The following is a 19,006-nucleotide window of genomic DNA, read 5'->3' on the forward strand; positions in this document are numbered from 1 at the left end:
ATCTAAATCTTTTAGGTGCAAAGAAGCGCTCTCAAACTTTTTGGAAGTGAAGGACACAACTTGTTTGGATTCTAATCAGAGAGGGGGAGATTTTAAATTCTTCGATATTTTCACTTGCCTATCTTCCACCGTACCTTCCCACCTTCAAAGTTATCTCAAATAATTTGAAAAATGTTTAGTTAATAGATAGACATCACAATATTTATGTATTTATCCCACTAAAAACGTTTTTTAAAACAATTTAGTTATAAAAAAATAAATTTATATATATTTTTAAGTTATTTTCTTAAACCGCAAAACTACCAAATACACTCAAAAACTTAAATTTTTTCATTAAAACTAGAAGAAACTAGACTTTCCACTTTCTGGATACGTTATGGGGCTATAGACGAGGAGAATAGTATTAAAAAAAAACAAATATTCCGATGCTTCTTCTTTTTCCTATCTTTCTCATTAAAAAAAAATAAAAATGAATGGAGATAAGTTAATTAGGAACTCAAATTTTTACAACCCATTTCACATATTGGCATTTTATGGAATTCAAGAAAAAAAATATATTTTGTATATTAAGAACTTATTTGAGAATGTAATTACGATTATTTTTTAAAATATTTTTCACTTAAAAATATATTAAAATAATATATTTTTTTTATTTTTCAAAATCATTTTTGAAATTAGTGCATCAAAATGATTTAAAAAACATAAAAAATATTAATTTGATTCGAAAAATATAAAAAATTAAATTTTTTTAAAAAATACTTTTAAAACATAAAAATAAATATATTTAAATTACTTGCAATACACCCCGGGTTACCAAAATATATATATATATATATATATTTTTTTTGGTAACCCGGGGTGTCCGGACTAGCTTGCGCGCACCATAACTAATTCCCGGGCTCACTGAACATCCTGCAAGTCCAGTGAGCATGTAAAGCACCGTGGAGGTGACAGACATGTTAAACTAATTGAGATCAAACACAAAAAGGAGGCTAGAATTCTGAATAAACTGTATATTATGAATGCATAGTCTTAACCTAATTACAAATAAAGTATATATAGGTTAAACTGAAAGTACTATTCTACCCTTAATAAATAAGACAACATAAATATTATTTAATATCTCCCCTCAAACTCACGATGCGGCAGCTACAAGCATCGAGAGTTTGCCAACTAGAAAACGAAAACGAGATATGGAATGCGCCTTGGTAAAGAAATCTGCAATCTGCAATGAAGAAGGAACAAAGGGCAAAGTAATGGTTCCATGCTTGAGATGATGACGAGTAAGATGACAATCGATTTCAATGTGCTTAGTCCGCTCATGAAAAACCGAGTTGTGAGCAATCTGAATAGAACTCTGGTTGTCACAATACATAGGAGTAGGATGGGAAAAGGAAACTCCCATATCAGCAAGTAACCAACGTAACCAAATAATCTCTTTGGTAGTAGATGCCATGGCACGATATTCTGCTTCGGTGGATGATTGAGAAACAATAGATTGTTTCTTACTCTTCCAAGAAATAAGAGAATCACCTAAAAAGATACAAAACCTGGTAACAGACTTGCGATCTGTGGGATCACTACCATGATCAGCATCAGAGTATGCACGTAACTCCAAGGAAGAGGTGGATGAAAGTAAAAGACTTTGAAAAACTGTACCCCGAAGATATCGCAAAATACGAAGAACAGCTGCCCAATGAACAGTAGTAGGAGAAGCAACAAACTGAGTAACAACATGAACAACATATGCAATATCTGGACGAGTAATGGTGAGATATACCAAACTCCCAACAATAGTGCGGTATAAAGTAGGATCTATCAAAGGTAAACCATCAGAAGAAGAGTACCTTGCGTTAACCTCAATAGGAGTATCCACAGTCTTGTTATCAGTAAGTCTAGCCCGCTCAAGAATATCTGCAACATATTTCGACTGAGAAAGAAGGTAACCTCTAGGTGAGTATGCTACCTCAATACCCAGGAAATATCGAAGATAACCCAAATCCTTCATCTCAAATCGTCTAGCCAACTCTGTCTTCAAAACTGAAATACCATCAATGTCATCACCAGTAATAATCATGTCATCAACATATAAAGACAGAATGATACGACCTGCATCAGTGCACTTAATAAAAAGAGCAGAATCATGACTGCTAGAAACAAAGCCAAGTGACGAGATCACAATAGAGAATTTCTCAAACCAAGCACGGGGTGCTTGTTTGAGACCATATAATGCTTTCTTAAGCTTACAAACATATCCAGAGTCATGTGAAATACCAGGAGGGGGTGCCATATAAACTTCTTCTTGAAGATCTCCATTCAAGAAGGCATTTTTAACATCAAGTTGAGAAATATGCCATTGACGAATCGAAGCTACGACAATAAGAGTACGAATAGTAGTCATTTTTGCAACCGGAGCAAATGTCTCCTCATAGTCCATACCATACTGTTGAGAGTATCCTTTGGCAACCAACCTAGCTTTATATCGCTCAATAGACCCATCAGAATTAGTCTTGATCTTATACACCCAACGACAACCAACAACACTCTTACCAGGAGGTAGAGGAACCAGATCCCAAGTATCTGTCTTATGCAATGCAGAAAGTTCCTCATCCATAGCTTGCTGCCAAAGCGGATCAAGAATTGCCTCTTTATAGGAAGAGGGCTCAACAAGACAATGAATAGAGGCTAAAAAGGAAGTAAATGATGAAGAATAACAAGAATAAGCAAAATCTGGTAGTTTTGTGGACTTACGAATACGGATGGACTGACGTGGAGGTGGATCCACAATCTCAGATGAAGCTTGAGGGGCTGTAGATGAGAATGGAGCTTCAGGTGTGCCAGAGAGTAAAGTACCAGTACCTGCAGAGTTATGAGTACAAATTGATCGAACATGGGGAGAGCTATCATTACCAGAATCCTCAGAAAATGGATCTATACTAATAAGATCAGATTTAGTCAGGTTATGAGTAGTGGATGGAATAGAAAAGAAAGGTATATGCTCAAGGAAGACAACATGACGAGACACATAAAGTTTCTGAGTGATTGGATCAAAACACCGATAACCCTTTTTACCTTCACCATAGCCCAAAAAGACACAAATAGCGGATCGAGAGGATAGCTTACTTCGTTCTACATGAGGATGAAGAACGAAACAAGTACAACCAAAGACTCTAAATGAGGAATAATCAGGGACATACCCATATAACTTTTCAAAAGGAGATAGACCCGAACTATGAGAAGATGGAATTGTATTAATCAAGCTTACAGCAGTAAGAACAGCTTCTCCCCAAAACTCACTAGGAACAAAAGCAGACAACAAGAGAGAACGTGCAGTTTCGACAATGTGCCTATGTTTTCTTTCAGCAACACCATTTTGCTCAGGAGTATCTGTACATGAAGTTTGGTGGATGGTTCCATCTAGGGCAAGCAATTGGTAAAATTTATTAGAAGTGTATTCCCCACCTAAATCACACCTAAAGCATTTGATCACAGTAGAATATTGAGTTTTGATAAGAGCTCGAAAAGCTGCATATATCTCAAAGAATTCAGAACGATGTTTCATTAAATAAACCCAACAATAACGAGTATGATCATCAATAAAAGAGACATAATATCGAGACCCTCCTTTTGTGGCAACAGGAGAAGGTCCCCATACATCAGAATGAATTAAATCAAATGGTGAAGAAGAAACAGAAATACTTCGATTAAAAGGTAAGGCGGAAAATTTTGCCAATTTACATCCACTACAATCAGAAATGTCACAAGTTTTCAAATTTCCTAAAGCTCCTGTGGATGCCAAAAATCTCAAACGAGAAGACGAAACATGACCTAGACGGGAATGCCATAAATAAAAACTAGAAGATGAAATACTCAAACGAAAGGAAGACAAATCAACTGTAGTAGTAGCAGCGGCAGCAGCAGCAACTGGCACTTTTAACTCATCCAAAATATATAGTCCATTCTCCCTACGGCCTGTCCCAATCAGCTTCTGAGACTGCAGATCCTGTATACAACAAAAGGAACCAGAAAACATGACTAAATAATCACCAGAATCACATATTTGACCAACAGACGCAAGATTCAATTTGAGTTGTGGAATAAGATAAACATTAGGGAGAGACATGTGAGGTGTGACAACAGAACCAACACCTGCTAAGGGCATTTGAGTGCCATCAGCAGTCATAACAGGAATGGAGGATAAAGGGGATACAGAGGTAAAAGATGAGGAATCTGGAGACATATGATGAGAAGCACCAGAATCCAAGACCCATTCAGAATGTGACATACCTGAGGAACTATGAGGCAACTGACCTATGGAAGAAGAAGCGGACATTGCTTGTGGCTGCAAGGAGAGAAACTTCTGAAATTGCTCAGCCAAAATATTAGGATCGGTAATAGAACTCGAGGAAGCTATTGCTGCAGTATTGTGGTGTTGTGGTTTATAACCCTGAGGTGGTCTATGAGCATTAGATTGTGACTGATTTCCAGGCTTCCAAGATTGATTCTGATGTCTCAACTTAGGACACTGAGCCTTCCAATGACCTTTCTGCTTACAGAAGCTGCACTCATCGAAGCCAACCCTTGTGTGAGACTTATTCTGATGATTAGAGAATGACCTAGAAGGTACTGCTAGTACAGAAGGATTTGAAGCAGAAAGAATTCCTTTTTCAGAATAAGACTGAAAACGTATTTCTTCAGCCAATAACTCACTGACAACAGAGTCAACAGAAGGTAGTGGAGAACGATGCAGAATTGAACCTCTAAGTCCTTCGAAATCACTGCGAAGTGCTGTTAAAAACTGTACCAATCTTTGCTGCTCTCTACGCTCAATATAGGCACCACATGCCTTTAATTCTGTCGATTCAGTAAGAGCCAATTGATCCCAAAGATCTGTCATAGCAGAATAAAACTCTTGAATACTATATTCTTCTGATGAAGAGCTCGTATGTCATTCTCTAATTGATACTGTTTTGCAAAATTTGATTGTGTGAATAACCTTTGCAGATGATCCCAAACCTCTTTTGCTTTCTCATATTTCGCCAACTGCGTACCTATTGAATGCTCAACAGAATTGTTGATCCAAGTAATGATCTTTGCATTATTTTCTTCCCATGTATCTATCAAACCAGCATCCCCCTCCTCAATATTCTTAGGTATCACATAAGTTCCACTAACATACCCCCACATCTTCTTACCCTTAAGGAAATTTCTCATTACATAACTCCAATATGAATAGTTCTTCCCATCCAACCTCACACTCACAGACTGAAGCGAATCATCTCTTTCAGTAGCCATAATCAACAATCACAAATAACCAGAATGCAAAAGCAGCGGAAGACAAAATACTCAATTGCAGAAACTAAACAAATATCTTCTCGAAATTATACGATTACTCCCAAAACACAAAACAAATTTGCAAAAACTGAACGCAGATACCAAATTGCAGAAGCTGAAGGGAAGACGAAATACCAAAATAATTGCAGAAACTGTTGAAATACCAAAATAATTGCAGAGACTGTTGAAATACCTAATTTTGCAGAAGCGGAAGACAAAATATCACTCCAAAAAAATATTGGATCCGCGAAGCTGTATTTGGGATTAAGCTTCGTTTCATAAAACCAGCTCTGATACCATGTTAAACTAATTGAGATCAAACACAAAAAGGAGGCTAGAATTCTGAATAAACTGTATATTATGAATGCATAGTCTTAACCTAATTACAAATAAAAGTATATATAGGTTAAACTGAAAGTACTATTCTACCCTTAATAAATAAGACAACATAAATATTATTTAACAAGACATACACAAATGGAGCTTGAACCCTGATATAGAGGAAAGAAACAAATTCCTTCAACCACTAGGCCCATAACATGTGTAATTACTTGCAATATTTAAATTACCAGCTCATGTCATGGTACGAAGGGGCATAAAGCTAGCCACACATCGCTATGATAAGCCCAAAGCATGTCTTATCCCTTGAATTATGATCGTGCGTGCTCATTGTCTTGGACATATAGCGTTGATTTTTCACTGCGCATGCTCTTGAATTTCCTTTCGAATCTCGTTCTGCCAAAATACATGTCAACTAGCTTGGGTGGGTTGCGTAGTGCGTTATAGGCTGAGGACCTCCTTGTGGTCTTCTGCCTTGTAGGGATAGTCCTTTCCTGTTTATGAAAAGCTAGTTGCCAAAGCAGCCCGGCGTCCTTCAGTGTTCACACATCCCCATTTTTACCTTTTTTTTTTTTTTTCCAGTTCAATTTATGCATGGACTGAAACTAAATCCTTTCCTGGATGATTTTAAGAGGCAATCTCTATATTAATTTGATGCATATAACTTAAATCCCTCGAAATATTTTCTTTAAGATATGAAGTAAAAAAGAAAAAGAAAAAGAAATACACCTCTTTAATCACAAGTTCTATCATCTTAAAATTATGTTTTTATATACCTTGTCATTTACCGTTGGGTGGGGAACTATAATGGAAATACTGATGGGACATTTTTCTCCTTTATTCCACTCAAGAAAAAACAACAGGATAGACATGGAAAATGTGATGAAGTCGTTTTCTATATGCTTTTTGGGATATGTAAAGTAGTTGTGTAAATTGGCTTTTATAGGATATAGTCTTTGGAAAGAATTGCGCGTAATACTCTATGATAAAATAAAACTCTCTTATCCAATAAAAATAGTGTTTAATTTATTATTATTATTATTAGATTATGAAATCTTTAATATCATCTCGCGTCTAGTTTTTTATTTTTTATTTATCAAAGAACATGCAAGAAAGATTCAAAAGAGAATTGATAGAGATTGTCATGCATATTATTAATTAAAACTTGTGGAGGATTGCTCTTCATAGCAAGAGTGACTTCTTTGAAAAGTGAAAAAATCATACATATTTTACATGTCATTTCATCATATTCCTTCGTGGAACTAAAGTTCCCTTTATACATTTAATGCATTTAATGCATGTAAAGAAACCGTTTGTTGAATTTTCTATTGATAAAATAAAAAGGTGTGAAGTTGTTCTTGTATAGCTAAAATAATATTATTAACCAATTACACTTGCTGGAGATCTAGAGGAGTTGAAACTCCTATAGCAGGATCGATTATTCTCCTATATACTAGAGTTTTGTCGGCCATGAAAGATATTTTTAATGAGGAGTGAAAGGGAATAAACTATTTTTTTTTGTTATTTTTTCCATGGAAGTCATGCATCACTAATAAAGTTTTGAAAAACTTGCAGAATATGGACTTTCCATGGTTGTGTTAATGGTTGGTAAATACAAACCTTTTTCTAGCATTCCTTGAGTTATTTAAAAAAAAAACTAGTCCTTCATGGAAATGTAGAACATTTTGATATTTAAATTAGTAAACATTTTGAATTTCACTTTACCATGTTCACTTTTGTAAAGTAAACATGCAGAGTCACATTCTACACTGTTCACTTTGCAAAAGTGAACAGTGCATAATGAATTAATTTACTTGCAAAGTTCACGTGAATAGTCCATAACATCTCTATTGTTCATGGTCGGACCGGGTCTAGTCCAAACCTAAATATATTGGACCGGGTTTGACCTAGTAAATTTTTTTTTAATTTTTAATTGTGTTTTATTAAAAAAAAAAAACTAGTGTTTAACATTATTCAATGACTATATAAATTAGAAGGAGATCGCATGATGGTATAGCATTTGTAAAATTTGATCGTAATCCTAATTTTGTTCGTGATGATAAAAACCTGATTTTGTTGCACGCTCAAAAAATCATGAAAACTGTAGTCATTATCGGATTAATTTCGTACGTGATAGAATTATAGATAGTTTAATGGAACAATAAAAAGTATTTTATATAAAGTATTATTTATTTCAAGATATAAATAGTAATAGTTAAATCTACAATATTTAAATAAAAAATAATCAATATTAATATATATCTTTTTAGTTATCTTATAACCTTAATTGAAAATCATTATTAATCAAACACATTAAATTATTTTTTGTTCAACTTCAATTTCAACCAAAATTTTAACCAAACATATATAAATATCAAATCAACCTTAATCAAAATATTTTTTATAAAACAATTTTTTTTTTCAAACCACAACAATGAAACCTACCACAATACTACACATACTGGTTAGAATTTTGGATTGGAATTGCAGTCATTTTGGCTGGCCAAAACAGATGTAAAAAACCTTTTTTAATGAAAAACTCCGCGCCATCAGAATGTATGCTACTTCTTTCGTTTCCCCTTTAAACAAGATATTGTATGGAAGAAAAACTCTAGAGACAAATTTGGGCGTCAAATTTATCTTTAGACGATGGAAATAAAAGCTAGCCAATACCGCCCCTAAATAGAGACGACACGAGAAACATGGGCACGGTGACCATGGTTCACAAGTCCATTAATTATCTGAACAGATAGGTCTCCTCCACTTCCACACTCTCAAACCAGCGGGCTCGATTCGCCACGGCCACAGGTGAGTCAGCCCCGCGTCTCCTTCCCCTTCACCTCCCCCGCCGCACAACACTCGAAGTTGTCACGGTTAAAACATTCAACATTAACAAAGACACATTTTCTTTGTCAAAAAAATATTCGTCTTTTAATCTTGTTTTTTCTCGATGTTCAACTTGGAAGTCACAACCAACCAGTTGAGGAAAAAAATAAATAAAGAATTGCATTTTTTTTCATTTTTTCCGCATTAATATCACTGTCAATGAGATGCGGCAAAAAAAAGGAGCATAATTATGAACAGCCTCGGTTGACCGGCGTAGCATAACCCTCCCTTAGTCTTTAAACACGGGACCCCCTGTTCAGTTGACTTCTCTTTACCATCCACAGAGCACCAATTACAATGGACAGTTAACTGCTACACATTTTTTTCAACAAATAAAAGTAAAAAAAATGTTCAAGTGAATCAGCTCCGGCTCCGAGCAGCTCAACTTCTAATTTCATTTCCTTTTCTTTTGGTGTCATGGTATAAGGATCTACTTACCATCTGCTTTCTACCTCTCAAATAATCTTTTTTATTTTATTTTATTCTTAGTTTTATTATAGTTTTCGAGGAAAAAATCATTTTCAAGTTAGGTGATCTATATTTCGGGTCAGTAATAATGAATTTATTAGCCAGTTGTGGCATTATACAACATGAAGTACAAATATTTCTTTCAAAGTGCTCGAGGGGATTCTAATTGGTTCAATTTTCAGCATAAAATATATTTTCCCCTAACATCTTAGAGCATCGCACTTTAGCTAAATAATAACCTATTCTCCAACTTAAAGGGTTCTAATTCAATGTTTATCCTTTATGTTCTCACCAAATATGTATAAAAAGTTAAAACTGTCAAGATATAGTTGATAATTCATGATAGTTTTTATCACTTTGAATATGAGATTTGGTAGCTAAATGACCTTAAGTTTTGATCAGTAACTAAATGCATAAAACTTAAATGCACAAGGTATTTAACTACTAAATTTAACAATTTTACTAATAGAAATTTTTATCAGTATTTATATTCATAGTTTGTCGATATATATATTACCGATAGGCTCACAAACATAATTAGTTCTTTAGTAATTTATGGTTTGTTAATGAGTTCATCGGTAATAAATATATTAATAGATTTATAAACAGACAAGGCACAAAAAAATAATTACTCGCTTCATTCTATCAGTAAATTTAACATATTATCAACATAAAAAACATATGTAATGTGTTTTTATTTGTTTGTCAGTATATTCATCGGTAAATACAACATATCACCAATTGAATATGATTTGTAATTTCATATGTGAGGTAACAGTAGCAGTAACAATTGCAGTAATTTTTTTTCCAATTTTCTCTAAAATATACCAACAGAGTTGTTTTGTCGAGAATTTCCTACACACTCCTCATATGTCAAGAGTGTTAAATAATATTTATGTTGTCTTATTTATTAAGGGTAGAATAGTACTTTCAGTTTAACCTATATATACTTTATTTGTAATTAGGTTAAGACTAAGCATTCATAATATACAGTTTATTCAGAATTCTAGCCTCCTTTTTGTGTTTGATCTCAATTAGTTTAACATGGTATCAGAGCTGGTTTTATGGAACGAAGCTTAATCCCAAATACAGCTTCGCGGATCCAACTAGGTATTTCGACAGTCTCTGCAATTATTTTGGTATTTCGACAGTTTCTGCAATTATTTTGGTATTTCGTCTTCCCTTCAGCTTCTGCAATTTGGTATCTGCGTTCAGTTTTTGCAAATTTGTTTTGTGTTTTGGGAGTAATCGTATAATTTCGAGAAGATATTTGTTTAGTTTCTGCAATTGAGTATTTTGTCTTCCGCTGCTTTTGCATTCTGGTTATTTGTGATTGTTGATTATGACTACTGAAAGAGATGATTCGCTTCAGTCTGTGAGTGTGAGGTTGGATGGGAAGAACTATTCATATTGGAGTTATGTAATGAGAAATTTCCTTAAGGGTAAGAAGATGTGGGGGTATGTTAGTGGAACTTATGTGATACCTAAGAATATTGAGGAGGGGGACGCTGGTTTGATAGATACATGGGAAGCAAATAATGCAAAGATCATTACTTGGATCAACAATTCTGTTGAGCATTCAATAGGTACGCAGTTGGCAAAATATGAGACAGCAAAAGAGGTTTGGGATCATCTGCAAAGGTTATTTACACAATCAAATTTTGCAAAACAGTATCAATTAGAGAATGACATACGAGCTCTTCATCAGAAGAATATGAGTATTCAAGAGTTTTATTCTGCTATAACAGATCTTTGGGATCAATTGGCTCTTACTGAATTGACAGAATTAAAGGCATGTGGTGCCTATATTGAGCGTAGAGAGCAGCAAAGATTGGTACAGTTTTTAACAGCACTTCACAGTGATTTCGAAGGACTTAGAGGTTCAATTCTGCATCGTTCTCCACTGCCTTCTGTTGACTCTGTTGTCAGTGAGTTATTGGCTGAAGAAATACGTTTTCAGTCTTATTCTGAAAAAGGAATTCTTTCTGCTTCAAATCCTTCTGTACTAGCAGTACCTTCTAGGTCATTCTCTAATCATCAGAATAAGGCTCACACAAGGGTTGGCTTCGATGAGTGCAGCTTCTGTAAGCAGAAAGGTCATTGGAAGGCTCAGTGTCCTAAGTTGAGACATCAGAATCAAGCTTGGAAGCTTGGAAATCAGTCACAATCTAATGCTCATAGACCACCTCAGGGTTATAAACCACAACACCACAATACTGCAGCAGTAGCTTCCTCGAGTTCTATTACCGATCCTAATATTTTGGCTGAGCAATTTCAGAAGTTTCTCTCCTTGCAGCCACAAGCAATGTCCGCTTCTTCTTCCATAGGTCAGTTGCATCATAGTTCCTCAGGTATGTCACACTCTGAATGGGTCTTGGATTCTGGTGCTTCTCATCATATGTCTCCAGATTCCTCATCTTTTACCTCTGTTTCCCCTTTGTCCTCCATTCCTGTTATGACTGCTGATGGCACTCCTATGCCCTTAGCAGGTGTTGGTTCTGTTGTCACACCTCACTTGTCTCTCCCTAATGTTTATCTTATTCCAAAACTCAAATTGAATCTTGCGTCTGTTGGTCAAATATGTGATTCTGGTGATTATTTAGTCATGTTTTTTGGTTCATTTTGTTGTATACAGGATCTGCAGTCTCAGAAGCTGATTGGGACAGGCCTTAGAGAGAATGGACTATATATTTTGGATGAGTTAAAAGTGCCAGTTGCTGCTGCTTTCGCTGCTGCTACTACAGTTGATTTGTCTTCCTTTCGTTTGAGTCTTTCATCTTCTAGTTTTTATTTATGGCATTCCCGTTTAGGTCATGTTTCATCTTCTCGTTTGAGATTTTTGGCATCCACAGGAGCTTTAGAAAATTTGAAAACTTGTGACATTTCGGATTGTAGTGGATGTAAATTGGCAAAATTTTCCGCCTTACCTTTTAATCGAAGTATTTCTGTTTCTTCTTCACCATTTGATTTGATTCATTCTGATGTATGAGGACCTTCTCCTGTTGCCACAAAAGGAGGGTCTCGATATTATGTCTCTTTTATTGATGATTATACTCGTTATTGTTGGGTTTATTTAATGAAACATCGTTCTGAATTTTTTGAGATATATGCAGCTTTTCGAGCTCTTATCAGAACTTAACATTCTGCTGTGATTAAATGTTTTAGGTGTGATTTGGGTGGGGAATACACCTCTAATAAATTTTGCCAATTGCTTGCCTTAGATGGAACCATCCACCAAACTTCTTGTACAGATACTCCTGAGCAAAATGGTGTTGCTGAAAGAAAACATAGGCACATTGTTGAAACTGCTCGTTCTCTCTTGTTGTCTGCCTTTGTTCCTAGTGAGTTTTGGGGAGAAGCTGTTCTTACTGCTGTAAGTTTAATTAATACAATTCCATCTTCTCATAGTTCGGGTCTATCTCCTTTTGAAAAGTTATATGGGTATGTTCCTGATTATTCCTCATTTAGAGTCTTTGGTTGTACTTGTTTCGTTCTTCGTCCTCATGTAGAACGAAGTAAGTTATCCTCTCGATTCGCTATTTGTGTTTTTCTAGGCTATGGTGAAGGTAAAAAGGGTTATCGTTGTTTTGATCCAATAACTCAGAAACTTTATGTGTCTCGTCATGTTGTCTTCCTTGAGCATATACCTTTCTTTTCTATTCCATCCACTACTCATAACCTGACCAAATCTGATGTTATTAGTATAGATCCATTTTCTGAGGATTCTGATATCTCTCCCCATGTTCGATCAATTTGTACTCATAACTCTGCAGGTACTGGTACTTTACTCTCTGGCACACCTGAGGTTCCATTCTCATCTACAGCCCCTCAAGCTTCATCTGAGATTGTGGATCCACCTCCACGTCAGTCCATCCGTATTCGTAAGTCTATAAAACTACCAGATTTTGCTTATTCTTGTTATTCTTCATCATTTACTTCCTTTTTAGCTTCTATTCATTGTCTCTTTGAGCCCTCTTCCTATAAAGAGGCAATTCTTGATCCGCTTTGGCAGCAAGCTATGGATGAGGAACTTTCTGCTTTGCATAAGACAGATACTTGGGATCTGGTTCCTCTACCTCCTGGTAAGAGTGTTGTTGGTTGTCGTTGGGTGTATAAGATCAAGACTAATTCTGATGGCTCTATTGAGCGATACAAAGCTAGGCTGGTTGCAAAAGGATACTCTCAACAGTATGGTATGGACTATGAAGAGACATTTGCCCCGGTTGCAAAAATGACTACTATTCGTACACTTATTGTTGTAGCTTCGATTCGTCAATGGCATATTTCTCAGCTTGATGTTAAAAATGCCTTCTTGAATGGAGATCTTCAAGAAGAAGTTTATATGACACCCCCTCCTGGTATTTCACATGACTCTGGATATGTTTGTAAGCTTAAGAAAGCATTATATGGTCTCAAACAAGCACCTCGTGCTTGGTTTGAGAAATTCTCTATTGTGATCTCGTCTCTTGGCTTTGTTTCTAGCAGTCATGATTCTGCTCTTTTTATCAAGTGCACTGATGCAGGTCGTATCATTCTGTCTTTATATGTTGATGACATGATTATTACTGGTGATGATATTGATGGTATTTCAGTTTTGAAGATAGAGTTGGCTAAACGATTTGAAATGAAGGATTTGGGTCATCTTCGATATTTCCTGGGTATTGAGGTAGCATATTCACCTAGAGGTTATCTTCTTTCTCAGTCGAAATATGTTGCAGATATTCTTGAGCGGGCTAGACTTACAGATAACAAGACTGTTGATACTCCTATTGAGGTTAATGCAAGGTACTCTTCTTCTGATGGTTTACCTTTGATAGATCCTACTTTATACTGCACTATTGTTGGGAGTTTGGTATATCTCACCATTACTCGTCCAGATATTGCATATGTTGTTCATGTTGTTAGTCAGTTTGTTGCTTCTCCTACTACTATTCATTGGGCAGCTGTTCTTCGTATTTTGCGATATCTTCGGGGTACAGTTTTTCAGAGTCTTTTACTCTCATCCACCTCTTCCTTGGAGTTGCGTGCATACTCTGATGCTGATCATGGTAGTGATCCCACAGATCGCAAGTCTGTTACCGGGTTTTGTATCTTTTTAGGTGATTCTCTTATTTCTTGGAAGAGCAAGAAACAATCTATTGTTTCTCAATCATCCACCGAAGCAGAATATCGTGCCATGACATCTACTACCAAAGAGATTATTTGGTTACGTTGGTTACTTGCTGATATGAGAGTTTCCTTTTCCCATCCTACTTCTATGTATTGTGACAACCAGAGTTCTATTCAGATTGCTCACAACTCGGTTTTTCATGAGCGGACTAAGCACATTGAAATCGATTGTCATCTTACTCGTCATCATCTCAAGCATGGAACCATTACTTTGCCTTTTGTTCCTTTTTCATTGCAGATTGCAGATTTCTTTACCAAGGCGCATTCCATATCTCGTTTTCGTTTTCTAGTTGGCAAACTCTCGATGCTTGTAGCTGCCGCATCGTGAGTTTGAGGGGAAATGTTAAATAATATTTATGTTGTCTTATTTATTAAGGGTAGAATAGTACTTTCAGTTTAACCTATATATACTTTATTTGTAATTAGGTTAAGACTAAGCATTCATAATATACAGTTTATTCAGAATTCTAGCCTCCTTTTTGTGTTTGATCTCAATTAGTTTAACAAAGAGTATATGCCGCAAAACTCTGTGTAAACTCCTTTGCTAGTTGGCATACCTGCTTCAATGTAATTGATGCTTTTATGTTCTGAAACCCTTCTCTAAAGAATACCCTTTCTTTAGACTTAACCTTTAAATCTTATGTGATAAGGATAATCTTCAAGTTTTCTTGTTTGTTACATTGATAATATATTTCTAACGTCTTTTACAAAAACACTGATAAAGTTATATTTGGATAATTTTTTTTTTATCTTAACTTATCTCTTATATTAACTAAACTTAATCAGAGAATTAGAGATAAGATTTTGATAAGCTTATATCTTAAACAAATTATATTTTTATCAGTCATAAAAATATCACATTTACATATGTAATTGTCTATTTTATTAATTTTTTTAAAAAAATTTGTCTGTTCACATTAAATTTTGACCTTGTATGTACTGTCTATCCCTAATTGATGATTTACCAATTTAATATGGCCTTGGTCGAGATTGCCGATTGATTGCCTTCTCGAAGAAAACAAAAGACTTGTTAATTAAAAGCTCAATATATATTTAGCACGTATGTAAACATAATAGATCCCAACATACATAGAACTTGACAAGAAAAAAGCACATGGAGAGTTGGTAACGCTTTTCCTTCCAACCTTTTCCGCTTTTTCTTTCCCTATGTTCTTGAACATTTGTCAACAAATTGCCTAATTGATACCAACCTAAACAACGAAACCTTCTCTGATATTCTTTCTTTTATTTGGAAAATTGCTAGGAGGTCCGTGTATAACACACACTTTCTATTTTTTGGTTAATAGTAAAAGTTTTATTAAAAAAAAAAACTATAAAAATAATAGCCTAACTTACATTAGATAAACAAGCAGAGAAAAGAAAAACACAAAAGTTATTGCATGAAACAAAGGAGAGAAACAAATGGGTGGAACAAACAAATCATAAGAAACCAACTCCTCTCTACTAAACATTCTTTTTATTAAGCTCTAAAGAGTTGAAATCAAGCCTCAACCATATAACAATATTTTGACGCACTATGAAAAAATATATTTGAAGGTTAGGGACAGCGTCACTAAAAATAACATCATTTTAGTGAAGTTAAAAATTTTAAACAATACATAAGAAAAGAAGCTATCCTGAGAGATTATTTCTCTAGCACGAAGGCCGAAGATATCATGATAAACATCCATAACTCTCACGATTTTCTGATAGAAAAATCTTATAGATTGTATCATGGCGAAAAGTGGCGTTCGTGTTGAAATATTGCTAATTTTATTGAAACAATTTGTGATATTGGTTTCTATGGTAGACATATTCTCCAAATTGTTCGCTTCCTGATGGCATCACGCAAGTATTTTTGCTCATGAGACTTGATGAGTAGAGCTTGATAATTCTTTATTTCATGACCTGCCGTCGCAACTGATTAGCTCTATTTTAGTGTAACGTATAAATTAGGAGTCCAAGATCCAATTAAACTATGAAGCATTCATCAATCTAGCGTGGGAAGAGTCAATATATGATGTAAGCGGTGCACCTTTTGCCTTCCAAAGGTCAGCATAATTCGAGACACGAGAGCTCTTAAGGTCAACATAATCAGTTTTCCAAATGAAAATATTAGGGCACATTGGGCCCTTATGCAGCCAGTACGTATCGCTTTAGCCCTGGTCAAAGCAGGAACGATTTCTCAACTCTCATCCATGCACTTCTCTGCCTCTTGGTAAGCTGAAAATCGTAGTTTTATTGCTGTTGTTGGGAGTCGACATTTGTGCATTAATTTTTCAAAACTTCAGTTTGTATATATGTACAAAATACTTTGACAATTGCCTTCAAATGCCATTTTATCTTTCAAAAACCACCATGAAAATTCAATTTTTATAGCAGTGTGTGGTTGCGGTTGTTTTTTAAAGTATTTTTCATGCTAAAATACATTAAAATGATGTTTTTTTTATTTTTAAAAAATTATTTTTGAGATCAACACATCAAAACGATTCAAAACATATAAAAAAATTAATTTTTAACAAAAATAATACTTAAAAACTTTAATTTTTTTTATAAAATATGATTTACATATGTTCCTAAATAGTGTCTAATCGAAGGCTTAGCACTATGATTTCTACTCAATTTTTCAGATTTGGCCCCTTGCATCACTTCTCTTTCTTCGCTACTACTAGCACTGGGCGGAGTGCTAGTAGTAGCGAAGAAAACAAGTGGATATAATTGTTCACCATATATATAAGTTAGTTATCTCTATGAGAATATTTGCATTATATGACTGCGAATTTATCCCGTGAGGCTACCAGACATGTTTCATTGTTTAATTTATAGGTGGGATGGGCATGAACTTTGCTTTTAAAGTTGAACGAGACCTTGTATTTGGGATTTACTTTCAATAATTGTAATTGCATGATTGCGTACACATAGCACATTGGTTTCTTGAAGACAAACTTCAATAAATTATTGCTTCTTCTTTTTCAATTCGAATTCCATAAATTATTAGTAGAAACGGGAATAATTAAAGAGCTCAAATACTATGAAATGGTAAATAGTTCATGATACAAACAATTTTAGACAAAACAATTAATACTATTTATTTTTGTTTGATTTGGTTTTTGGAACAAAAAAAAATTGAAAGATGAATTGCTGTCCATCTAATAAATTCTCAATTGTGTGCCTAAACAGTGGGGGAGGGTGTTTCTACCTTTATGAATACACATTTTGTACCTGTTTGGTGTTAAAATTCAACCTGTTTTTTTATTAAATTTTAAATTACATTTTTTTACTTTAAATTATTTTTTTTATATTTAGTTCGTTTTGATTTGCTAATATCAAAAATAAATTTTAAAAAATAAAAAAATTTATTTTAATATATTTTCAAATAAAATATATTTTAAAAAAAAAAAAAAACAATAATCCTCTCTTATCTAATAGCTAGGGCTAAAGGTTAGGCTGACATATATTTTCCTCGATATCATTTATGAACCCAGCAAGGCAAATGGATTGTTTTAAGCGTGAATCTTGACACAAGTGGAAGGAAGGAAATAAACAAAGGTGGGTATTTCACAGATCACGGCAGTGTGTGGGTAATTGGCAGATTGATTAATGACCTAACACCTATAAAAACTAACTTCTTTTAGTTTAAAAAATGTTTTGTAGGACTGAGAGATATACAAGTCATCGTAAATCTTCTAGAAAAATATATCTATGGTTCATTAATTCGTCTGGAATTCCTTTTTGTTTTTCTTCGACAAGGATAGGCTCACAACACTCTTTCGATTCCCCACGAAAAGAAACCGATCAAGCCATCAGCTTGAATACCTTCTTTCTGACATGATGATAAGTATTATTCTCATCTTATCAAATCCCATTTGTAGGTGCTTCGACAGCGCTTTCAAGCACTAGTAGTTTTGGAGAAAGAAAGAGAGCTCGGCCACTCTCCGTCTTCAAAGTCGAATAACTTGTGGTCAAACAATTCAGCTGTGCTAGAAGGTCTTCTCTGGCTGATGCGAGGTTGGTCTGATGTTTAATTTTGTTCCTCTCTTAACCCATACCTAACCAAAGTTCAAGCCCCAGACACCTTGCTCCGCGCGTACGTAGAGTCCCGAGTATCAGCAACAAAAACGTTTCACCATGGTTAAGAGGACGAGCTAGTCTCTGCTGCAAATCTTAAGATTGCTCTGAAAGAACTAGCTAGGACGTGAGGATGATAGAAGGGACGTGGGCATGCGGTCACCAATGATCTCATGCTTAATTCAACCTAATTATGAGTTCTTGGCAGACGCATATAGACGTTGATTGATGATACCGATCGGTTAATTAGGGAACGCCGTGTACAGTTTGGACTCAAATTTGTCATGTCCAGTCCCTATTCAGCATTTTTTTCTCTGATTCCTAACGCATGATAGTGCAGTGTTTAAAGCTTCAAGTTCATGTTTTCATTGTAGCTTTCATCTATTTGATCACTACAACGACAGGTAACTTAGCTACAAAGTGTTGCTTCGGTTGATCAACAGGCAAACACATCAGAGCTTTTGGGATTAAAATATCAAAGGATCAAGAAGAACATATACACATATTGAAAGGTGATGACACAGTGCACCAGAAAAGGTTCGGATTGTTTTTCATGATGAAAAACTCGGAGAGGGGAGGTGTTCAACGGGTGTGTTGGTGGTTCTGCCACGTGTAGGGACAAAACGAATCGTATCCCTTAAGACAGTTGATAGTTAATCTTTTTATTTACAGTACTCTCGGTACTGGGGGGCAATAACGAGGGCGGTCGTTAATTTGTTGACAATGTTGTTTTTTTTAAGTT

The 19,006-nt window shown here is 35.0% G+C and overlaps 1 protein-coding gene across 1 annotated transcript; it reads right to left on the reverse strand.

Annotated features, from left to right (window-relative positions):
• Nucleotides 1-3,679: 3,679 nt before the first annotated feature.
• Nucleotides 3,680-4,904, reverse strand: LOC140955651 (uncharacterized). Its single transcript, XM_073409620.1, has 2 exons — nucleotides 4,288-4,904; nucleotides 3,680-4,003 (listed from the first exon to the last, which is right to left on the reverse strand). The coding sequence occupies exons 1-2, from the start codon at nucleotides 4,895-4,897 to the stop codon at nucleotides 3,966-3,968; spliced, it is 648 nt and encodes a 215-aa protein (XP_073265721.1). The 5' UTR covers nucleotides 4,898-4,904; the 3' UTR covers nucleotides 3,680-3,965.
• Between the last annotated feature and the right edge of the window lie 14,102 nt (nucleotides 4,905-19,006).

This window comes from Populus alba, chromosome 5 (assembly GCF_005239225.2).
Source record: "Populus alba chromosome 5, ASM523922v2, whole genome shotgun sequence".
NCBI classification, from domain to species: Eukaryota; Viridiplantae; Streptophyta; class Magnoliopsida; order Malpighiales; family Salicaceae; genus Populus; species Populus alba.

Excerpts from the sequence above, each read along its gene's own strand:
- LOC140955651 (XM_073409620.1), bottom strand. The coding sequence starts at position 4,897 with ATGACAGATCTTTGGGATCAATTGGCTCTTACTGAATCGACAGAATTA. Across the intron at positions 4,004-4,287 it reads GTTGCCTCATAGTTCCTCAG|GATCTGCAGTCTCAGAAGCT; the intron begins GTATGTCACATT and ends TGTTGTATACAG.